Below are 25,400 nucleotides of genomic sequence, written 5' to 3'. Positions count from 1 at the left end.
AAAACTCACCATCTTGTGACCTAGCCCGTAAACGATTACCAGGAGGTAAACCAGTGTATATTATATTGTCCATAGCTGACTGATTTAAACCTAGAAAATTAATTGGTCGCTTCCACTAGGATCGGATTCAAATTTGGAACACTGTTGTTACCAATCTAACAGTCTCACCAATTAATAAACCGACGTCGTTTAAGTTTTTAAAAAATAAATTCATTATAGGGCAGGTTGTTTTCATCTTTAATTTCATCCCTTTTTACATGGAAATCTCATCAGCTAAAAAAAAATACTGTGCTAATCTGGTTTCTAGGTTTTACAGCAGGCACCAAGCTAAATTGTTAAGTAAATTAAACCAATTACCTAAACAACATCACAGCTCACATTGCTTGCTAGCTTTGGGATATGCAGTAGTCTGGTCATTAGATGGAAAGCAAGCTGAGATCAGAGTACTGCAGCCTGCCTGCAAATTATTAACAAGGAATGAAATGGCAAATCTATTTAAGGATAATAGGATGCCAAATATGGAGAATTTAAGAATGATTCAGGCAGGCTGTATATGTAGCTTCTTCTAACCTCATTTTATGTTGCTCTTCTTCATTCTCAAATCTGCTTGGCCTGCAGATCAGAACCACTTTTGGGCTTGCGAGGCCTCTTTAACAGATTTCTCCAACTCTTTTTCCTTAATTTTTGGATGCGGGACTTGAATTTGCCAACCCAAACACCTTTTTCAGACTTGACTATGTGCCTTGATACAGCCTCCTCCTTCATTTTGAAGCATGCATGCAAAATACAGAAAACAAATGATTGCATTGGGGAATAGCAACACATGCATGTTGATTGCAAAGAATTGATCCAGGTTGAGCATTTTATGAAGAAATAAATAAATAAAGAATGAATGATCTGATGAGCCATAACTGTACTAACTTCTAACCTCAGAATTTGCCTTTTCAAATTTGCCATCTTCTACACACTCTACTATATACCCTGATTCATCATATTCAGGCCCAGGCCCCTGGATTTTGATCTGTCACGAAAATTTATAGAGAAAACAAAAAATAATTAAGTATGTAGTTACAGATTTTGCATCTAATACAAAAGAATGAACAAGCCAAATTAAAGCTAGCTTCTAACCTCAAATTTTTTTTTTCCAAAATTCTTCTTTAGCTTCTCTTGAATATCCCTAGCAGAAGCAACAATGGAAGGGCGGTGGCTAAACCTATCCATTTCAATTGACTTCAAGCAGAAAATTTCTCCAAAACTGCTAGGGATCTCTTCCAAACACTCACAACATCTTAAGACTAGGTGCTCAAGACATGGGAAAGAATCTGTGTCAGCCTCCAACCTTTCGAGCTTTTTATCTTTAAGGACCAACAATCTTAATCTATAGAATCCTCCTTCAGCTACTTCACATACTTTTTCATAGAATGCATTTTCCAGCTTTAGTATCTCGAGCCATTGCAACGTCCCAATTACTGTTAAATCCGACCCAGAAAGATTAGTACCACTCAACTTCAACTTCTTCAGTTGTGAAGGAAAAATAAACCTTTCAGGAAAGATTACAATGCACCCAACTGAAACTGAAACTGTTAGACTCTTAAGCCGTTCTAAATAGTCCAACTTATCCAAAATGAAGCAATTGCTGGAAGATCCACCAATCTGGCTGCCCTCTAAGTCTACTTTATAGAAAATTTTCAGTATCTTTATGTTTGGAAAATTGGAATACACTGTCTCTTTGCAATGAGTTGGAGCCGGAGACACCCAAGATAATGTTTGCAAATTCTCTTTTACCATGCTTGGAGGATTGACAGCATAGGAAGTGCCAAGTTCAAGATGCCTTAACTGTGGTGACTCCCAAATTGTTGATGGCAAATGGAGAGTAGGTGCCCCAAGTCGTGATTCACTGTCACTACAGGAAACAATAAGTGTCTGCAAATTCACATTAGTTGACACAACATCACTAAGACCCTCAAACCATTGTGTTACCGATAAATATCTTAAAAATATCAAATCCCCTAATTGCATTGGCAGTCTTTGGAGGAATGAAGATTGAACAAATGCCAAAACTCTTAACAACTTGAAGGATACAAAAATTTCAGTGTTTTCTTGAAAGAAGAAAATGGAGCGAGGGTTGTTTGAACTAAACAACACATAATAGTCAAACCTATGTTTGCATAAACTTAACCAACGACATGAATTTGCAAATGTATTTAATGACCACCTTGGGAGTTTTCGACTATTTACTGCACATAAAATTCCCTCTTTTTGAGCCTCTCTGAAACAGAGTTATGCATGACACTGTGCACCCTACAAGTCATAATTTTGCCATCAAAAGTCTGTTTGCTTATTAACACAAGATTTGTATCAATGAGGTCCTTTAAGTAACAATAAGCAATCCTAAACCCTAAACCCCGTAACCATGAAACCAACAATAATATAATACCTTTAGTAATATCTATATATATTTATTCACAACACTAATAAAATATTAATCAGTCATCTTTCGGATTAAAAATCAACTATACAAATGAAAATATCGATCACCAAGTGGCTGTCCTGACCATAGAATAACTAATCATTTGTGTAAAAATATTTCTAATTTGCAAATGAGATAGACACCATAACAAATCCAAATTTGTTTGAATTAACACAATTGATGGGGACGGGCAACCAAATTATTCACTTTAAATTATTATTATGTCTCAATCCATGACTAGATCAGAAATGCCAATAACCCTCCAACCATGAAAAGATGGGCAATTTGGAACAACTCAATCAAATTGGTCAAGTGGTAACTAAAAATTTACAAGTTCAACTTGATTTGAGTCGGCTATATATGACAATTCAACTCGCTTAGGTAGCTCAACTAGTCACAAATGTTAAATTTGTTATAAGAGACCAAGGATTGAATCTCACGAGGTGGGCGATTCCACTTTTTGTCACAAGCAATGGGCAACCCACAATTCCATAAAATACTCATAATTTGAAAATAATACACTCTAACAATTCTAAATTTGTTTTAACATGACCATCAGCATGAACCAATAGATTACACTTCTTTTATTACTCCGTATTATTTTATAGAATTATGTCTCAGCCCATGATATCCATTCAAGCATGACAAGCTAAGGTTGAGAATATGAACTACTTGTCAATACAAAAATATTGAAAATTCATATTTCCAACTCCAGAAGTTATTGGCAAGTAAGACAATCTAACAACTCTAAGTTTTATTTATTTATTTATTTATTACCATCAATATTGAGCATTAAATTATTTTCTTGCTCTTTCTTTCTCTTGTCCTTCTCCCAAAATGTTGAATCCCCAACTCCAAAGGCCTCCCATGCTCCGACTCGACAAAGCATCTAGGATGATGAAAATCATGGTAACTCTACTGAACATAGAAGCTAGACATTATTTTAGGTGTTTGAAAAATGGTTTATGAGCCAATGTCCAGCTTATTTGACCAACTTTAGTTGTTTGATTGGTCAAGCATCTAATACGAATGTTTGGTAAACAGTTTTTTTGGCTTTATTTATTGGTACCAAAAGTTTTTTTCGATCAAGGGGGATACCCGAGGGATCACAAAAAGCCTAGCTAGACTCCCTTAACTCTTCGAACGCAGGTGACACGGGCCAAATCGTGTAAGTAGGCCCTTTCGCTGATCATTGGGGTAGACGAGAAGGTTTCCCAACTCCCTTGTTCGAGGGTTCCAAGGTCAGCAAGAGCGTCAGCGACCATGTTTTGCTCTCTATACACCACTCGAAAAGCGATATTCCAGTCTTTGCGAAACCACCATTTGATGTCCTCTACAATGCTCCTAATGGGACCCCAAAGCACAGTACTGGCTTGAATCCATTCCACGATCCGTTTTGCATCCGATTGGATTTCAATATCCTGAATCCCCTTTTCCCAAGCCCACTGCATGCTTTTGATAATGGCAATAGCTTCCATTTCTTTTGGCGATGCTACCCCCATATTGCCTGAGAAGCCTTCAATCCAGAGGCCCTTCGCATCTCTGAGTACACCCCCTATTCCCGCTTTCCCGATTGAGGTCTTAACACTACCGTCGACGTTAATGGTGAAACGGTGAGTCGTGGAGGGGTTCCAGCAAAGCCTGACAGTTCTCTCCGTGGTTGTACCTCCCTTCATGCTCTGCTCTCTCATGAAAGCTCTGCATATTGATATTAATTAGCTTATTGCATTTTATTTTAAAAGTCTAATTTATCCATTGATTATTGTAGTATTTATATTTACGATTAAATATTTATTCAACTTTACATTTTTAATATCACAAAAACTACCAACAGCCTGACATCTATCTGAATTGACTATTGGCCTAAAACACTTATATAATTGTGTTAACAGTAATGTTGAATTATTATTATTGTTATTGTTATTGTTATTATTATTATTATTATTATTATTATTATTATTATTATTATTAACTTGTGTTTTTTTATAATATTTTTAATATTGAATTATTGTTAAGTAGGGAGTATTTCTTTTTACTTATAACATTATTCATAATAAAACAAAAATTAATAGTTAAAATATAATTAACAATAACACGACGATAACAATAAATTGTAAAAATATTGTAAGAGTTAAGCAAATAGCACAACAATATCTTTGATATTTTTTATTTGAAATTATATTTTTAATATTGAATTATTATTAACTAAGGAGATTTTTTTATAATTATAACATTATTAATAATAAACCAACAAACAATAGTTAAAATATAATTAATAATAACACAACGATAACAATAAATTGTAAAAATATTTTAAAAGTTAAGTAAATATCATAATATACTTATGTCATTATAGGTCATTTTACATGTAATAAGATTAACTAATAGCTAATTTTACAAAACATATTTTACAACGAACTAATACTAGCTATTAGGTAGTTAAATTAGCTAACTCAATCAACTATAGTTATCAACTAACAGTTATTTACCAAATATTCCCTTTGTCCTTGTACTAATACTATGATTTTATGTATATTCAAATAAGTACTTTTTAAGTTGTAACTCTTTATAATAAAATAAAAACAAAAATTGATAAATATAACAACTTCCAACTTTAAAAAATTAGAAAATAAATAAACTTATTTCTAATAAAATTTGGGCTATGGGTTAGACATGATCAATATTTTTTTATTGTTTCGCTCAACTTAACTTGCCTCAAATTTTCACTGGGCTTGCTTGATCCACATAGTAACTAGGTAGGTGTTGAACCAACCAACTCATTTGACACTATTGAGAGAGAGTCGAGCATGAGAGAGGGATTCAAAAAATATCTTTCAAGTAAAAATTTGAAAAGATATTTTTTTTTCAAAATAATTTTTTTACATATATTTATCCATAAGCAATGGCATACATCCCGAATAAAAAAGCACAAGCAAAAGGAACCAATAGGGCGAGTCATGTTGATAACGTGTAGGGCGAGTTGGGACAGCTCTAACGTAATTGTACGCATGAATAGAGAGACGTAATTGTACGCATGAATAGAGAGTATAGAGATAGAGAACAGTAAAGGGAGTAGAAAATTGGAGAGAAAGTATTGAAGCACAACGAGTCAACAGTTGACTCCACTAAGGCTCAAACCACTCCCATCATCCATGTGGGAGTGTTAATCGAGACACCAAATGCCACTTAACCACAAAGTCTTTGGCATATATATATATATATATATATATATATATATATATATATATATATATATATATATAATCAAGTGCGAATTGACTTTAATGTGTAAATCTACGATCTACGAACTACTGAAGGATTGTACGGCACTTAGTACATGATTGCACCGTATTAGATACTATTGCACCGCAAAGGTCCTCTAGGCATGTCTTATGTTTGGGAGTAATTACGGTGCAATCACATAATACTTGTGCAATTCTTTAGTAGTCCGCAGGTTCACAGGTCAAGTTATCCATCTCGCAAACTAATGGTCTAATTCTTTATTATTTTATGACCAGCCGATTAGTAGTCAGTAATACCTTCAAGCATTTTTTTTTTTTAAGATAACAAAACGATTAGTAAGTTAGTCAAACACTCCAAACTACTTCAGGTTTTGTGACCACTTTCGTGTGATAAAAAATCCAACTTTTTCAATCATGATTGTATAAGTTCTTTTATTAATGATTATGCTAAATTTACCATTGTTCTTTAGAAATTTTAGCTAGCCAGCCAAAGCTAATAATAGAATTTTAGCTCATAGTTTTTCTTCTTTCACCTAAACTATACTCCAACTCCACAACTTAGTAGCTAAAAACGCACAAAATGTAGGCCTTAACATCCATTAAACTAATAGGGGGAAGTTCAGTGTACTATTTAGGTCAATGGATTTCGTGTCCCAGTGTTGTGCATAGTAAAACTATACACAAATTACAAATATGATGATATTGCATGACATGCTATCCCCAAAATCTCAATGTAGTAATAATGGTTTAAATGCAGTAAAGATATTTAATTCAAAGAACTTTGAAAAGGTTTTAATTTAAACATTAAAGTATGGAAGGCTAAGACAAGGACTTGCTCTAACAGGGAGAAATTATGAAGTTGATAAAGCATTCTTATTAAATAAACTCAATAGTTTACACCATTATATTATACAAAGTGCAATCATCATTCTAATCAACACAAAGTAAAGCTTTATGAATTCAGTATTTCAATGATAACTAAAAAGCAAACTTCAAAATGTATGAATCACCAGAAGCAGACTCCTAGGAATTGGGCACACTGCAAATCCTTGCTAACCCTGAGGAAAGAATACACTTCAAACATCCTGGTACATATCAAAATATAAATACATTTAAATTAATGCTCATACACAATTAAGAAATTAAACTCAGTTACATGCATGCGGTAATATGGGTTTACTCTCAATAAGATCCCTTAGATTTACCGGAAAGCCCACAAACGCTATCCGAATGTGCGCTCCAGCCGAAGCCTACCTTGTAACCCTAGTCGATAAAGAATCACAATGAGATAAACCAACCTAGGTTATCCATAATTAACAGACTCAAACTAAGAAGGCCAATAAACAGTTTTCATTGGTAGTTGAACTTAGAGCAATCACATTTGTGGTTTTTGGCAAGTTTTTTGCCGGTCAAAAAACCATAATGGAGTTTTTACACAAATGAAAAGGGAGGTTTTTGGCTTGTTTTTTCTCTTGCAAAGTTAGTTTTTTATGGGCCCTATATGGTGTGAGAAATAGGCAAGATTCTACGCGCGTTCTAGGCGCGTAAAAAGAGACTTTTATTTTCTAAACCAACAAAAAACCTCAACAAATGAGGTTGCTCTTAGAATCTTGTGGTAACCAAATCAACCGTCTAACCAACTTGGTTGAGGGATTGCCCTTCAATACAATCACTTGACCACATGCAAGGAGAGCCACAAGCCATCCGAACTAAAGAAAATGTTATTGTCAATTTCAAAAATAGCTTCTAAGTGTTATTATATTGCAAAGTCCATTAAGTCATGCATTCGATAAGTAAGCATGGCTCTTTTTCTTTGGGTGATAAAAGAAACTAGCAGTCTCACTACTCGAGGGTATGCATTGAATAAACCACACTCTTATACAATAGCTTGCAAATCACACAAGAAAGGCAAACTATTCTAAGAAGGCCTTGTGCAACGGGGCTCGACCGAAACTCGCAAGAGAGTGTAGTTGGCAAGAATTGTATTCGTGATCTTCTAGTAGAAAAAATCGCTCTTTTGTTATTATATATCAATTATTTTTTGTAAAAGTTAAAAAAATAAAAATCTAGTGACGATAGATGTGCTCAGGCCGAGGTCAGTGCTAAAATTAGGCCATGCAACACATACATAGGCAATTTAATAGCAATACACACGTACCATTCAATACCTTTATTCGGAAGAATCATCAGCATCTTCATCATCATCAACTTCTTGTATTTGGTCCACTGTAATTAAATCAAATGACAAAAAAAGCAGTTAAGAATAAATTGAACAAAATTTATAATTCAAAAGAAGACATACTGTGAGAGAAAAGAGGCAGACCATGGCGAATATTGATGGGTTTGCTTCCATAAGTCTCCCGGTTATCACTAATTTCTCGGGCAGATTCCTTAACAGGGAGGGGGCAATTTAGTAACTCAATTGACTCCAGTGTGTTTACATCTTCAAAGCCAGTTGGAATAGCTTTCAATTTTGTACACTTTTTAAGGACTAGGTGCTTAAGGCAACGAAACTGATCCCCTCCATCGACCTCCCAACTTTCAAGTTTTTCAGCTTCAAGGTACAAGAATTTTAGCTTACTGAAGTTTCCCTCTGTGGGTTCCCAATCTGGACCATCAGAAACTTCTTTCAGTTTCAGTACTTCAAGATTGGGCAACATGCCAATTAAGTTTATTTCACTCCACGGCAAACAAGTTCTCTTCAGTTTCAATTTCTTGATGTTGAGGTTTAGTGGCAAAGACTTCAGACTCTGAAGGCCTGTTGGTGAGCCTTTTCGGAATGCAATCATTAATGTCTCGAGCTTATCCACCAAACTTTCAAGATTCTCAAGATTAGCAGGCTCTATGGCCTTTGGACTTGGCTTAGATCCACAAATAATCCCCAACTTTTTTACATTTGGAATCCTGGAAAAGACTTCCTTGGTACAATGGTCTAGACTCAACCAGTACAATGTGTGCAAGGCCTCTTTGACCTTTCTTGGAGGATCCACTGAAAGAGCATAGCTAACCTCAACATGCCTCAGCTGTGGTGACTTCAAAAGTTTAGATGGCAAACACATATCACTGAAGCCCGTTCCATTCTGAGAAATAATAAGTGTTTGCAAATTTTGAGTCTTAGAAACAACATCCACGAGCTCTTCAGGACTTAGACAGTCATCCAAGGCTATATCCATGTACCTCAGAAGAACTAGATCCCTTAAACTCATGAAAATTTCATTAGATAATGGTGGTAATTCAATCAAATCCAACACTCTTAACAAGTTAGACGGTAAACACTGGCCAATAAGTGTTGGAATAGCATCTCTATGCAGAAAAGATAGGGAGCGAGATTTGTCCAAATTATAGCAAATATAAACATTTCCATAATTTGGCCAAAAACTCAACCAACGAAATCCTTCGTGCTTTACACTTCCACCGTTGCTTGTACTTTCATCATTGCTTTTACTTCCATCATCATTCCTTTTACTTCCATCATCATTGCTTGTACTTCCACCATCATTGCTTTTACTTCCATCATCATTGCTTGTACTTCCACCATCATTTAAATTCTTCACTGTTCTAAATCTTCTCATGCTACCAGCATACAAAAGGTTCTCATCTTCAGCTTTGTTCACACAAAAGTCATGCAAGAGATCATGCATTCTGCATGTCTTGACTTCACCATTAGAGCTCTGATTGCGAATGAGAATCAAGCTTTTACTAATAAGAGCTTGTAAGTACTCGAGAGCTGTGTCTTCTAATGCCCTGCCCATATCTTTCAATGTGTTGTCCATGCCTTGCAATGCCTTGTCCATTACCAATGTATTGTCCATGTCTTCCACTACTGTCTTTTCCATCTCATCCAATGCTTTTTTCATGTCTTTCAATGCCTTGCCATTACCTACTTTCACAAACCCCTCGGCAATCCACAACCTAACAAGCTTTTTGGCAGGCATCTCACTGTCTTCTGGAAAGACTCCCAAATGTAGAAAACAAGGTTTCAAATGCAGAGGCAAGTGTTTGTAACTCAAAGCTGGAATTTTTGTACATTGTTCATCAACTGTTAATATCAATGCTAATTCTTCTCGAATTTTCTCCCATTCACCCAATGATCCTTTACTGAGCAGAATCCCCACAACTACAACAATGGAAAGGGGTAATCCTTGGCATTGTTTAGCGATTTTCTTCCCAACGTCCTCATAACCCAGTGATTTTGGAAAGCGTATTTCAAAATCAAGGTTTCTAGAAAATAGAACCCAACTATCCACTTCATTTAAAAGTTTCAAGCCATAAGGTGAGTTACCTGAATGAGTATACTTAGCCACCTTTTTGTCTCGAGTAGTCAATAATAAGATGCTCCCCTTATTATTAATTTCATTCGGAAAACAACGTTTGATATCATCCCAAGCTTCAACACTCCATACATCATCCACAACAATTAGATACCTTCTTCCCTTCAACAGCTTTTGTAATCGATCTGCTAAATCCTCCTTGGTTGACGTCTTAATTTCTTCGGGGGTCAAGGTCGTAATGCATCGAAGAAGGGCAATGAGAGTTTGTTTCCCCTCATATTGTTGTGACATTGTAGTCCAAGCACGAACATCAAAATGATTTGTAACTGGATCATCATAGATTGTTCTTGCTAAAGTCGTCTTGCCTGTTGAAATATTATATAAGGTATCCTCAAATGTAATTCATTCGAGAATAACTCATACTGAAAATTACTACACTAATAACTTAACAATTGAGTCAATTATTTCTTTATCTACTAAATTATATAAAAGTCAATGTTAGTAATTTAAGTTCTAGCCATAATAAAAATGTGTAGGTGTAATTGTTTATTGTGATTAGTTGTACCTTGTATTTAATTTTTTATACAATCATAATATCTTTTCAATTTTGTCCTTATTATTTTTAGCTTTTTTTCCCAATTTCTCCTCATTTTTGTTAATACTCCAATAGATGGAGTAACATGAAATCAATATAACATCACAAATTTCTTTTACAAGCATAAGGGAAAAATTTGAGGGTTGAAGACAATTAATTCCTAATTATTGTTTGTCTTTCAACTCTCCATCTAGATGCATGCATTATTACTTATATTCTCTAAATGTTTGGTAATTTTATGGGTTTATATTAAAGTAAAAAAAAATTGAACTTATTGTTAATTTGTCAATTATCATAACATAGATTTACATTATTTAATTGAGTTATTATGTACCATTGTTGTAAAACTAATTAAATTTTTTTTTTTTTGAAGATAATTAAAATTGTTAGTATATCAAAGGAAATTTTATGTACTAACTGAACACTTACAATCAATGTATATAAACAATCACGTAATTGGTCACCAAGTTTGATTCATTTTTTGAAGGTTTACCTGTAAATATAATGTAGAGTTACATCATATAATAATTACTTTATATAACATCTATGTAATTTTACTTTTGTTTTGATCAAATAATTTTACCTTCATTTCTCTTCATGGGACACTTTATAGTTGTGTGATGTTACACATAAGTAGCAAACTCAATGTCAAACTTCTAATAAGGTCAAAACTCCCATCATTGCCGTTAAAAACTGTATTGTGTTAGGCCATCTCCAATTCAAAATACCAAATTTTACACTAAAAGAAAAATTTTAAGCATATTCTTACATCAAATTTTTTTCATCTCCAACCCATTTACACCAAATTTTATTCCTACACTAAAATAATTTATATTCTCATAAACTAAAAAATTATATTAATACTTTTATTGTTTTAATATAACATATAGTTGCAATTTAATAAATTAAAACTTTAATTATTATGCAATTTAATTTTTAATTAATCTATATTCAATATAGTCTTGTTTTGATCATATTGATGAGATCTTTCAAATGATATAGTTTATTTTTAATAATATACAATTTATGTTTAAATATTTAACAAAATATGTAAATATATTAAGAAAACAAAAAGAATACAAAAAAAAACAAATTATTAAAAAAGAACAAGGACCAAACTAAAAAAAAGTTTCTCAAAAGTTTTGCCACACATGAACAGTACTGCGCCAAATATGGCGCAATATTGTTCATCTGTAGCAAAACTTTTACTGTTTTGGTGTGTTGATTGGAGACCATTGTGCCATTTCTTTTGGCAATATGCCATTTTACCATGTTGGTTGGGGATGGTCTTAGGACATCCACAACCCTTCTCCCTTATCTCTTCATTTTGTGGGTCCAACTCCCTCACATCATCATATAATCTCCCCTCCTATTACTCTCCAATCCTTCTCTTTTTCTCCCTTTTTGTGGGTTCTACTCCTCGAGACTCCTACACATCCATCTATTATTCTATTTACTTTTTATAATTAATAATTTTAATTTTATAATTATAATTTTGATTTTAAATAACGAAAGAGTTAATATCACAAATGGTCCTCTTACTATTGGGCTAGTACTCCTTTTAGCCCTCGACTTTCAATTCGACCACAAATGATCCTCTGACTTTCATTTGTTATTACAAATAGTCCCCCGTTAAAATTTCTGTTAAATAGATATTAAATATAGGGTTATCATTGTCAAATTGATATATAATGGTCATCAAATAAAAATATTTAGAATTTTTCACCAAGTATAATTGAAACAATTAACGAATATAAATACTCCTAAATAAAATGACAATACACCTTATTCTCGTAATTATGCATTCAAAATGAATATTTAATATTACAGCTATTTATTTTTAATTTAACCAATAGATTAAAATGGAAGAAAAAATTTTCAAAAACCTTGCTTCCATCATTTCCATGGTTGTTATACATGGCCGATTAATAGTTTTCACTCTTCATTAATCAGTCAAACATTTTGTTTGGGACATAACTGAAAGCTGTCACGGTTGAATTAATATAATTAATCAAGTACAAATTTACGAACATTAATTATGGATTTTTATTTAATTTGTTCATTTATGTGATTTATTACGTTTATTTTGTTTTTATATTTGTTAACTTAATGTTTTAAATTAATTATGTTGTCATAATCTCAAAAAGAAGTAATCATAATAATATTAATCAATCTGACGATAATACCTCTAGATTTAACACATATTTAACAGAAATTTTAATGGGGAACCATTTGTGGTAAAAAATGAAAGTCAGATGACCATTTGTGGTCGAATTGAAAATCGAGGACTAAAAAGAGTACTAATCCAACAGTCAGAGGACCATTTGTGGTATTAACTCATAACGAAATAAAATAATTTTTGAATTATAAAATGAATTTCATAAACTAATAAAATATAATTTCATAAATTAAAATTCACATTCAAACTCATCTACGGAACAAATTAACATTCGTAAGCGAATAAAAAATTTTAAATACTAAATATACCAACAATTAATATAATTAAAAATTTTATGAATACATTCAAAATTTCATTTACTATATTTTACTTGTTATATTTATTATTTATTAGTCAAATCAATTTTTTTTATTTACTTATTTTGTTTAGTGTTTATTTTTATATTTTTTAATTTAATTTTTGTTGTATTTAACATAATTTCTAAATATATAAATTTAAAAATAAAATTATAAAATAAGTGGGAAGAGTAAAATTATAAAATTAAGGAAAATGCATTACCGATGCCTCCCATTCCAGAAATTGAGATAATTTGTCGTTCTTCAGTCTTGCATTTGAGTTGCTTAATTATCTGCTCCAACTCCTCACGGTTTCCCACCATTTCTTCCTTACGCGGCGTGAGAGGGATAGTGTCCTGGTCGGGAAGAAATTGCGAGCAATCAGCTAACGAGCTATCGTGCTGCTTCACGGTCTCCAACAATTTGTCTATGTCTTTTCTGATTTCCTCCAGGATTCCATGGATCTCTCTGCGAGCGTCTTCTTTCCGCTTTTCGCCTACCGCCAGGAGAACGTTTCTGAGTTGAATCTCAATCTTGTCTTCTGCTTTAAGAGAAACGTGTTTGATTTGGTTCTCCACACTTTTGATTTTGGCATCCTCGAAGGCTTTGATGTGGAATTTCTTCATGAAGGCTTGCAAGGTAGAAAGATGTTGAATGAGAGATCCCATCTGTATTAGGTCATCGGGGAGCACCCGGGGGCTGGGCTGCTGAATCTCAAACTCCATTGTTGCCTTGAGAGAAGCTAATACGACGGAAGCCATCTCTCACTGTTATCAGTCTCTCTGTAATGAGTGATGTGATGATTAGCTATGAGAGATTGAAAGCTTTGCAGCACAACTCGCAGTGGCTTTATTTCCGATCAAGTCAACTGTCATTCTGTCAACGAGTCCTCCGTGTTAACTCAGATCACAGATTACTTCTAATATTTAAAGACAATTACATTAATGCTGATGACAGCCTCTATATTTATTTATTTTGGTACAGTCTGGTTGTTAAATGTATGCAACTCTAAGGACCATACTCTGTCTTAACAGAACATCTGGGAGAATATAAATTATAGTAATTCAAATGAATACAGAGACTAAACCTTTGTTTATTATCCAAAGGAGCTACTTCACTTTGAAAAGTTGCTCCCAAGCTGTCGCTAATGAGACTCGATCCCAGGTCTTTGTTTCCAAACTTCACTTCTATGACCAACTGAACTATTAACACGGGCCAAGAAAGAAAATCATATTCCATTTACTTGGTCATTCTTTAATTTTGATCTATGAAAAGATAATGCAAATTTAGAGAAAATGGAATGAGATTGGAAAACTAAATAGTCACAGATTTTGGAAATAAAGTCAGCATCAAACAGAAGACATTTTTAAAAATTAAGAATGAATTAGGCAGTAGCTCTAACCTCACAACTATCATTTCCCATTTCATGTATCTCTTCTCAAATCAAACAAGTCTGGGTGAGACTCACATGAGACGTGGAATATTTTTTAGTTAAAGCATAATACTTTGTTATGAATTCTAAAAAAATACTACTCTGTAACTAAAAAGTATCACACGTCTCACGGGAAGAGCAACACAGCTCCAATGCAATTAACTGCGATCTGTGTCAATCTTTTGAAGTTTGTGGCAGATGCAAGACTGTGAGCCTGCTAAGTTGTCTTCTACAGACTCTACTATCTGTGTATGCTGTGATTCATCATATTCAGGCCCATGGATTTTGATCTATGTAAAAAGTAATGCAAAATAGAGAAAACAAAATGAGAGAGCAGTAAAAATTAGTGAAAGTAAAGAAACAAAAGAAATTAAGAATGAATTAGCCATGGTTTCTGACCTCAAAATTTCCTTTTCCATAATATTCCAGTAGGTGTGCTTGAATATCCTTGGCAGAAGCAATAACAGAAGGGTGGCTATGCCTGTCCAACTCAATTGACTGCAGGGTGAAAATTTCTCCAAAACTGCTAGGGATCTCTTCCAAACAAGAACAAGATTTTAGGACTAGACGCTCGAGACATGGGAAAGAGTCAATATAAACCTTCAACCGCTCGAGTTTTTTAGCTTCAAGGAACAAGAATCTTAATCTATAGAATCCTCCTTCTACTACTTCCCATACTTCCCCATAGAAGGCATTTTCCAGCTTGAGCACCTCAAGCCATTGCAGCGTGCCAATCACCGTTAAATCCTTCTCAGAAAGATTAATTCCACTCAATCTCAACTTCTTCAATTGTAAAGGAAATACAGACTGTTCTGGAAGAGTTACAGAAGAGCCAACAGGAACTGAGATTTTTAGCATCTCCAGCTCTACCAAATAGTCAAGATTACCCAAAATAATAGGATTGCTACAAGACCCACAAGTGTGACTGGGCTCCAAGTCTTCTTTGCAAAAAATTTTCAGTTTCTTTATGTTTGGAAACTTCAAATACACGTCCTTTCTGCAATGAATTGGACCAACCCAAGATAGCGTTTGCAAATTCTCTTTAACCACACTGGGAGGATCAACCGTATACAAGGTACCAAGTTCGAGATGCCTTAACTGTGGTGACTCCCAAATTGTTGATGGCAAATGCCGAGTTGGTGCTCCAAGTTGTAATTCACTACCAGAAACAACAAGTGTCTGCAAATTCAAATTAGTTGACACTACATCATCGAGACCTTCAAACCATTGTGTTACAGACAAGTATCTCAAAAAAACTAAGTCACCTAATTGCATTGGCACTCTTTGGAGGAATGCAGATGGAACAAAAGCCAAAACTCTTAACAGCTTGAAGGGTACAAAAATGTCAGGATTTTCATGAAAGAAGAAAATGGAGCGAGGGTTGTTTAAAGTAAACAACACATAATAATCAAAACTATGTGTGTATAAACTTAACCAACGACACGAACTTGCGAACACATTTACTGTCCACCTTGGAAGTTGTTGAGTATTTACTACACATAAAATACCCTCTTTTTGGGCTTCTCTTGAACAAATGTTATGCAATGCACTGTGCACCGTACAAGTCTTAATTTTTCCATCAAAACTCCGACTACTTATTAAGACAAGACTTCTATTAACAAGACCTTCTAAATAACCATAAGCATTCTTTTCTAACTCCTCATGTTTTGATGGCTTCACAAATCCCTCAGCAATCCATAACCTAAGAAGTGTTTTAACTTGGATTTCACTACGCTTTGGGAAGACTCCAAGATATAGAAAACAAACTTTCAATTCTTCTGGCAGTTGACTGCAAATGATAGTGAGTGCACTATGACCCAGAATTCCCAATGACTCTAATTCCTTTTCAATCTTTTTCAATTCATGTTGTATGTTGTTTTTGCATTTAGATAAACGATCCGCAACTACAACAATTGTTTGTGGTAGTCCATCACATTTCTCCACAACATGGAATAAGTGACTCCTAAAGTTTTCAAACCTTGGTGCACTATACTTTTCAAGAGGAAAGATATTGCGGAATAGATCCCAACTTTCATTTGAATCAAGTAAACTCATAACATGATGATTACCTTTGATTGAGCAAGCATAATCAGCCACCTCATAGAACCGAGTGGTCAGCAATACTCGACTTCCATTCTCAGAACTAGGAAAACATCGTTTGATGTCTTCCCAATGCTGAGTGCTCCATATGTCATCCAAAACAATTAGATACCTCCTGTGCATCAAGCATTCGCGTACCAGCTCCGCTAGTTCACCAGGAGTGATTCCCTTTCTACTTTCATGTGGCTTTGCTGGTATAATTGACAGAAGAATGTCCCGTAGCATTTGGCTGTCGTTGTACTTTTGAGGTATAGTAATCCAGCATTTTACCTGGAAATGTGATGCAACCAGTTGATCTTCAAAGATTCTTCGAGCTAAAGTTGTCTTTCCTATGCCCAACATCCCAATAATTGGGATCACTTTTAGACCACCAAAGCCACTGAAGAGTTGATTCTTTATTGTTCTAACATCATTTTGACGACCCACCATTCTGTCCTCAAACTTTGGAGAGCACCTCAAGGATCCATCTCCCTTAACATTGTTGGTTGTGCTGTTGATAATGTTCAGCAACTCTGCTGCATTTTCTGCTACTTGTTGCAAGGTTTGGTGGAGTTTCCGTGAAGCATTTTCTCGGCGCTGTGTGTCTTTGGCAAAACGGATTTTCCCTAAGAGTGTTTTGATGTTATCTTTTGCTTTGAGTGCAAATTCTCTGATTCTGGTTTCCAAATCTTTGATTGCAGCGCCATGAGAATTGGATATCTCCAGAAATTCTCGCAAAGAACAAAGGTTTTCTTTGAGAGATTTCGGTGGCGATTGAACACAAGACACCCTTGTGAAGGATTGCAGAAACCTAAGCTGAATTGTCGTCATGAGAGAAGTTAAAGCATCATAAGTCATCTTTCTCTCTGTTTCTCCATCTTTTTCTATATTGCTAACCTTCAACAACTCTGCTGCGTTTTCCGCTGCTTCTAGCAAGGTTTGACAGAGTTTCTGGGAAGCTTCTTCTCGATGATCGGTGTCTCTGGAGAGAAGAAAGTCGCTGAGTTGCATTTCGATGTCGTCTTCAGATTTCAGTGCAAAGTCTCTGATTTTGATCTCCAAATCTTCGATTGCAGCACCGCGAAAATGGAATATCTCCAGAAATTCTCGCAAAGACGAAAGGGCTTCGAAGAAAGATTTGATGGGCGCTCGATCATCATGAAGAGACACCCTTGGGAGAGGTTGCAGAAACTGAAGCTCAATTGTTGACATGAGAGAAGTTAAAGCAATAGAAGCCATGATTGCAGCTTTCAGAAGATTAGGAGTTTAACTGTGTAAAAGGCCGGTAGATAGGTCAAATCTGGGATGGTGGCATGGTTTGTATTGGGGAAGAGAGATTTATTTATTTGAAAAAAATAGAACGTTACAGGGAGGATTCATTCCGCCATGGTAGGTACGAGTTGAACCCCCAAATTGCAATTTTTATACGTGAGTTTTTAGATAATTGTATTTCACGACAACAACTAGGGAAGAATTTTTTTTTTTCTAAATGTCAAGAAAAATTGTAATTGAAACTTGTGATTATTTAATATGTCCAATTAATTTGATTAGGTTATTTTCTGAATTGCTCTTAGCAGGAAGAAGTGAGGGGAGATTCCCATGAGGGACATTCTGCTTGTTCGTTCCTCTAGCAACCACAGTGTAAGTTGTCATGTTCAGGGTTCGGCTAATATGAGAAACAATCACTAGCCTAAATGAAGAAAACAATGATAAACATTGATGAATCAAAATGCTAACACAAAACATGCTAGCCTGAATGCCCCACAGAGCATTACATAAACTTGTGACAGTGTCACAAGGTGGAATTTATTTAGATTCAAAAGGATCCAAAAGGTTTGTATGATTTCCCTTGTCATCCAAACTAGTTTGAAATTTAAAATGACATAAACAAATTTTACTTTTACTCGAATAAAATTTGAAAGAGATAAAAGTACAAATAACACTTTCTTCAAGATTTGTTGGATGAAAATAAACTACAACAATTGAAGGATTAAAATTGGAATTTTTTTTCCTTAATTCATGAACACAAAAGTACAAATTAACACTTTCTTAAAGATTTGAGTTGGATGAAAATGGACTACAACAATTGAAGGACAAAATTACAAATTTTTTTTCCTTAATTCATGAACACAAAGATAAATCCTGCAACTCTTGCCCTTTTGGTACATCCCTTCAAGAACAACCAAAAGTGAACAATCAATTCTGTAAAAGTCCATATTTGCCCTTAACAGAGACCATATAAGAGGCAATTAATGTTGCTAATTAGGGAGACCAGAGAAAGTGAAAGGGCATAGAAATAACAGTATTAACCATTTGAAGCATCAGACAGACAGAGAGAGGGGAAATTACCAAGTCAATGTACCCTAAGGGAGGGATTCAGTAACTTCTATGATACAAAAGCCAGGTCTAATATAAGATATAAGCATACACAATCCTAAATGAAAATTCAGTTCTCACTATAAAATCCAATCTAGACAACTAAGAATACCAAAGAGATTTGAATTAAATGGGGACCTCCATTTTTATTGGTGCTGTTATACTTTTTACCAATTCATTCTGTTGCCAGTCCTTAGCGCACACAAGGGCCTCGACGGTCTCGGGTCGCAAGGAACACCTGTAGCGGTCCATTTCTTTGTGCACCGTGCTAAATACTGAGTCTGCGGGAGCAGTTGATACTGGGACGGTCAAGATATCACGAGCCATCTTTGAAAGCGTAGGGTACTTCATCCTGTTCAGTTTCCACCAGCCTACAACGTCAAACTCATGGACTCGGGGCAACAAAGACTCCTCCAAGTACTGATCCAATTCAGACCGAGACTGCTGGCTTGAAGTCTCCATGATGAAGGCATCAAAATCGGTGAGTCCGAGTTCATTAGTAGAAAGCTCTTGAGCATCCTGTGTGTTGACAGCTCCACCGTTTGCTTCTTCAATATAAGTCGGGGTCAGAGGCAGTGGAAGTGCTACGTAATCCTGGAAGAGCTCGTGAATTCCCTCATCAACAATCCTCACATATGTTGCGGCATCGTCACCATAAATTTTAGAGAAGCTGAACTCAACAAGCTTCATTTTGAAGCGTGGATCCACAATTACTGCAATTGATAATATTAGGCAACAGCTCTTCCAGTATTTATCAAACTTCTCTTGCATCGACTTTGTAAGACCGCTGACAAAGGGATCCTCGCTAACTGCTGCCCGAGCAAGTTCCAACTGAATCTTCCAAGCTTCATGGAAGAATGTGTTTGTTGTTGGGATTGTCGGTGCACTCAGAAGATTAGCAGTATCAAAGAGAATTTTCAAATAATTATACAGTGTCTCTACTTGCTTCCAGTCTTCAGCTGATGGGCCACCCTTGTAGTCGGGATCAGAAGTATCCAAACAAGAAAAGACTTCCTTTAACTCGTATGCAGCTATTAACATCTCAAATGTTGTGTTCCATTGCGTTTGGTCATCAAGTGACAAATTCTTTGTGGTTGGAACTTGAAGCTGTTGCTTGAGCTCAAGAAACCTTTCTTCATTGGACTCTGAAGTTTTAACATACTTCACACTGTCTCTAACTCTCTTGATAGCTTCATGGGCAAAGTTCAATGCATCTACTGCAATACTGCTTAGAGTGCGAGCAAGGCAATTCCCAACCAACAATTGACCATTGAGAATAAGAGGGTTCTTGACAGAGAGTAACGCCCTCACATTATCTATCGCACTATCAGTGAGAGGTTGATTGATGGTGACTGAGAAGAGCTTACCCTCTATACTCCAGTCAGAAAGGCAAACGGCAATAGCATGGCTGAAAGCCGTATCAGAGTCTGGATACGGTTCCATGATGACATTAAGAACTTTCCTGTGGATCTTCCAGTCACTGTCAATGAACTGCCCAGTTATAAACATATAACCAACTCTGAGGTGAGACGACCACATATCAAGTGTAAGACAGATTCGCCCAGGCATTCCCTCAATCACCTTATGAATGGCTTGTTTTTCTCTAAGGTAAGTTGCCACACAATCCCCTTGTACAGTGTTGAAGCTCACCATATCAAACCGAGGTTGAAGACTCTGGACAAAAGCAACAAAGCCTGGATGCTCAACCATGTGCAGTGGGTAGTCGTGCATGATGGTCATCCTAGAAATCTCCTGGCGGCAACGATCTGAGTCAAAAGCGATGAAAGGTGTAGTAGCAGTTCGGTACCGCCGCTTTGGTGTATCAGTAGTAGTAGTAGTAGCAGCAGTAGTAGTAGTGCCCCTGTATCCTCTCATCTTTGCAGGTGCGCTATATGGGTTATTATTCAGCTGATTACGAAGGACTGCTGCACAGGTGCCTTTGGCAATGTGGCGTTTGAGATGACTAGTGCCAGCTACTTTACAGCCTTGGCTGTAAGCAAACGACTGCTTGCATTGTTTACAGCAAGCCCTTCTGCATCCATTACCGACAGCTTCAATAGTGAAGAATTCCCAAACCATTGACTTCTTTTTCCTGCGCTTCTTAGGCTGCATTTCCGAACCATTGAGCGGTGTTCCCAAACTGTTTTCTTGCATCTCCATTGGAACAATCTCATTGTTAAGCATCATCTCGTCAGGTAATATCTCGTGATCAGCCATCATTTCGCTGTGAACTACAAGCTCATTGTTATCAATAGGAGTTTCGGGTGTAGTTGGAGTGAACTGGGAAGCCATCTTGAACACAAAATATCAATTCTCTTGTCGGTGCCAAATCCTTCTCGAAAAATCTAAAACATGCAAAAAAAAAAAAAGATCCTTCAAAAACACAAAAAATGACAATCTGACTTCACATATAACAGAACAAAGACATTTGAAGCAAAATAACAACCTGCAGAAGCTCTAAGTCTCTACTATAAATAAATTTCACCAGATAACCAGAAAACCACTTCATTCAGAACATAGAAGTACAGCAACAAACAGAACGAGATTTACAATATCAAAGTTGTAGAACTCAAAACTAAGAAATATCTAGGGGCACCAATAAAAACCAATTCAGAAAGTGTACAATTCCATTAACAACGTCTCTAAGCGCATGCTAATACAAATGCAAAGATACATGGAACATCATCCGCATTAACATTCAAATGCAAGTGGACATATAGGATGAACAAATAAGCCATAATCAAGAAACAGAAGCAAAAGAATAAATTAAAATAAATTCAATAAAATTTCTGACCATCATATTGGCAAATCCTAAATATTACTGAGAGCAGGATACACTAGTTATACACTTATACACCAATAGAACAAATAGAATTGCTGATAATCACCCCATCCCCATCAAATCAGTGAAATTTGGTCTCTAAAGGGTTAGGCCATAAGTCCACTTATGTAGTAGGCTGATTAACAAAACCACTTACACAAACACTATTTAGTGCTCCAGTATATATATATTCTTTTATACGGAGTATATTTTACATGAGCTTAAGGCCTTTAAGGACATAAACCATGGCCCACCATTAAGTGTACTGGGTATAGGGAGCCAAAATAACAAGTCAACGACCAGGCGCAGGCAAAATAATTAGATCTGAAGATTCATCAGAGGTGGGCTTAAAATAAGAAAGTTCAAGCCCATGAACTCAATAAATCAACCAAATTAAAGAAACAAACAGATCTTGAACAAACAAAACAAAAAAAAAACAAAAAAAAAAAAAAAACTAATGCAATCTAAAGGACATGTCCAACAAAATCCAAAACTATGAAATAAAGCAAATCAAGAAAATAATTGAATGAACACACAGGACACTGAATCAAGAAACAAGAGAGACATTTATACAAACACATACACCAGAAACACAAAACGAGCTATTGAGACAGCAGAATCTTCGGACCAGGGAATGAAAACCATGAAAAAACTCACAAGAACTCGCAAGCAGACAACAAACAAACAAAAAATCCAAACAAACCAAGAAAAGAAACACAAAACACACATAACAAGAATTCACGATTCCGAACCGGCCCAAGAACACAAAGAAGAGATTCGGAGGAACCCAAACCTGAAAAAGTGATTTTGACAGGAACCCGGACCATCAAACGCTGTGGGTTTCTTGAATCCAAACCTCGGCCACCGATTTCCAGCCGTTCGAAACGACCCAGATCTAGGGTTTCCGCCGGAGGGAAGAGAGAGAGAGAGAGAGACAGGCAGAGAGCGAGAGGAGAGAGAGAATTGGGCTTGGACCCGAGAAGTATAATGGACCGTAAAAGTTTAAACGGTTCGTTTGGTTAAGCCGATAAGGCAAAGTCGTAACTTGTAACGCACATCAAAAAGAAGAAAAAAAATTTTAAACCGTAGTGGATATGGACTTTGAGGTCCATTTAGTGCGTGTAAATTTGGGGTGTCTTAGTGTGTGTTTACAAGAACCTATTGTATTGTATTGTTGATCTGATCTAATCTAATGGTGGATATGGCTCAAAACTTCCAATTGGACGGCTGAGACGGACCACCGCAGCCCAGCTTTGGGCCACCGGGGTTGCGCCGAGGTGGTGGGTGGGTGAGGTAGTTGAAGCCTATTGGAGCTTTGTGTGGACTACTAGAGGGTGAGAATGATTCCTTTGTTCTTACTTTGTGGGGTATTTGGATTTAGCCCATTGATTTGGGCAATGCATTAATTTCAAATAAAGATTGATTTCAAATTTCAAAGTTTTCTTCTTTTTGTTAATAAATTTTAAAGATTTTCGTCTAATTGAAATGAATTAAACCCGAGCACAAAATAAACTTAAATCTTTACACTTTGTAACCAGCTTAGTTAGCATAAGTGGTCGTACACTCTCGTCCCTTAAAAGAAAACGGATGTCCAAACCCCTCTTGTATGAAAAAAAAATCAATTCTTCCTACAGCTAGAACTTGCTCATGGCACCTCGTGATTCGACAAAAAAAAAAATTGCACTTTGTGTTTCTGTAATTAAGTGAGAATTATATTAGATTACTAGTTTTTCTTATGCGCGATGCGCAAAAAATATGTGCCCAATATTAATATTTTATATTAAAATTTTAAATTTATTTAGATTTTTGATATTTAAATTATTGTAAATAATAATAATAATAATAATGTAAAATATTTTTATAAATTTTATATTTATATTTTAGAAAATAACTTACATATAACTCCAATATATAATATGTATATATTATTATTATTGAAGAAAAATAAGAAAATATATAGTGGATGCATGTGTATGGTAATAATAGTGGAAAAGATAACGGAAGTTATAACGGTAGGGGTATGTTTGTCTAATATATTGTAAAGTACAACTTTTATAACATAATGTACAAAAAAAAACTTAACGGAAAAAACGGACATAAATGAAGGGTATAACTTTCATTCACACTTATTATGTTTTTAGATATAGTATTTAACGGTGAAAATAATTCAGTTATTTTGATTTAGATATTCATTATTGGCTATAGTATTTGGGCGTATTTTTATATATGTAAAAAAAAAAATTAGAAGAATTTAATTTTGAATTTTTAATTGTATAAAGTAGACATTTTTTTTATGTATTATACTTTTTTAAAATGATATTTTTTGTACTTTTTTCAAGACAAGAAAGTGGGTTAGTTAATTTTTTTTATTAGAAATTGCAATTGCTACGAAACATAAATATTTGATATTAATTTGTCAAATTTTAAAAAAAGTTAATATAAGTTCTATCACTTCTATGCATAATTGATATATTTATCACAAAATATAGAAGTTTGGCTTCTTTCACCAAATTTTAAAGGTTGGAATATATTTGCCGCAAGATATAAATGTTTAATTTTTTATTACAAATAATTCTATAGTGACTTTAGCCGGAAAAGAACTACAAATGAGGTACACTAACATATGTTGCTCATAACTGCATGCCCAGCTTATTCCGAGGAGGCTAATAGGCAACTTCCACAAAGAGTCGAACTTGAAATTTGTAATTACTAAGCCAACTATGAACTACCCAACAAATTTAATTGGGGGTTGCCCAGTCCCCTCCCACCCGACTAATATATACATTTATTATAGATAGATATTTATCATGTTGCCCGCATGAGCTTAGCATAGTGATTTAGTAAGTGCATTTGAGAGAAGAGGTGAGGGTTTGAAACTCAACAGCAGCAGTATGGAAATTATGTACAAAGTAAGAAGGTGATTTATTCAAATTATGTACAAAGTAAGAAGGTGATTTATTCCTCATCTCACATGTTCTGTTGGGCAGAGAGTGGCGAGCACTTAGGGCTGGATGTTACATTTTTATCATCTACGGTACCATTAAGTTAAAATTGATTTTAAAGATTTTTTTTATATATGCAAAAATCTGTGTATAATTTAATTGTATGTGGATTTCCAATTCAACTATCTGCAGTTGCATATGGATTAAACTTATTTTTGTAGGATAGAAAATTACAATCTTTCATCTGGTGTCATATAAATGTCTAAGACGTGTATCTTAAGATTATAGTACATTAGATAGACTCAATGACCCTAAGCCCATTAAGGATGGGTACCATAGGGGATTTATAGTTAAAGTTATAAACCTGATTGGGAGATAAAGACAAAGCTCATATAGGGACACATGGCACCCAAGTACACGAACAAAATATCCATAGATAGAGGGCATATGGAGGTGGAGCACATAGTATGATACTCAAGTTAAGACCGTAACTCCACAACAAAAACTAATTCATGATGGGAGGTTTGGCTCAAGCTTAAGTAATAGTACTCCACAATATGTGTGGAGCCGATGTGGGATCATATCATTACTACTCACCCCCGACATCCGCAACGGCCTACTCTAGACGGCTCATACTTTAGGCTCTTCTCAACACCAG

General features: G+C 35.1%; 3 protein-coding genes across 8 annotated transcripts; all 3 read right to left on the bottom strand.

Annotated features, from left to right (window-relative positions):
• Positions 1–6,563: 6,563 nt before the first annotated feature.
• On the bottom strand, positions 6,564–14,257 carry LOC116002007 (putative late blight resistance protein homolog R1A-10). 6 transcript variants are annotated; one of them, XR_004094336.1, is made up of 5 exons: positions 13,316–14,094; positions 8,036–10,348; positions 7,871–7,938; positions 6,918–6,975; positions 6,564–6,797 (listed from the first exon to the last, which is right to left on the bottom strand). XR_004094336.1 is itself a non-coding variant. In XM_031242012.1 (5 exons), the coding sequence occupies exons 2-4, from the start codon at positions 13,851–13,853 to the stop codon at positions 7,883–7,885; spliced, it is 2,907 nt and encodes a 968-aa protein (XP_031097872.1). In that variant the 5' UTR covers positions 13,854–13,968; positions 14,180–14,257; the 3' UTR covers positions 6,564–6,797; positions 7,871–7,882. The 6 variants fall into 6 exon arrangements, 5 of the variants coding, with proteins under 5 accessions (XP_031097872.1, XP_031097874.1, XP_031097875.1 ...); XM_031242012.1 differs by lacking the exon at positions 6,918–6,975 and adding an exon at positions 14,180–14,257 and having other exon boundaries at positions 13,316–13,968; XM_031242014.1 differs by lacking the exon at positions 6,918–6,975 and having other exon boundaries at positions 7,881–7,938.
• A 325-nt stretch (positions 14,258–14,582) lies between these two features.
• LOC116002006 (putative late blight resistance protein homolog R1B-17) lies at positions 14,583–17,982 on the bottom strand. Its single transcript, XM_031242010.1, has 2 exons — positions 14,924–17,982; positions 14,583–14,814 (listed from the first exon to the last, which is right to left on the bottom strand). The coding sequence occupies exons 1-2, from the start codon at positions 17,840–17,842 to the stop codon at positions 14,683–14,685; spliced, it is 3,051 nt and encodes a 1,016-aa protein (XP_031097870.1). The 5' UTR covers positions 17,843–17,982; the 3' UTR covers positions 14,583–14,682.
• An 897-nt stretch (positions 17,983–18,879) lies between these two features.
• Positions 18,880–22,802, bottom strand: LOC116002047 (zinc finger BED domain-containing protein DAYSLEEPER-like). Its single transcript, XM_031242050.1, has 2 exons — positions 22,594–22,802; positions 18,880–21,324 (listed from the first exon to the last, which is right to left on the bottom strand). The coding sequence occupies exon 2, from the start codon at positions 21,269–21,271 to the stop codon at positions 19,106–19,108; it is 2,166 nt and encodes a 721-aa protein (XP_031097910.1). The 5' UTR covers positions 21,272–21,324; positions 22,594–22,802; the 3' UTR covers positions 18,880–19,105.
• Positions 22,803–25,400: the final 2,598 nt, after the last annotated feature.

Source organism: Ipomoea triloba, chromosome 13 (genome assembly GCF_003576645.1).
Source record: "Ipomoea triloba cultivar NCNSP0323 chromosome 13, ASM357664v1".
NCBI lineage: Eukaryota > Viridiplantae > Streptophyta > Magnoliopsida > Solanales > Convolvulaceae > Ipomoea > Ipomoea triloba.
The sequence above is the reverse complement of the archived record's forward strand: the minus strand, read 5'-3'. Positions and strand labels throughout refer to the sequence as shown.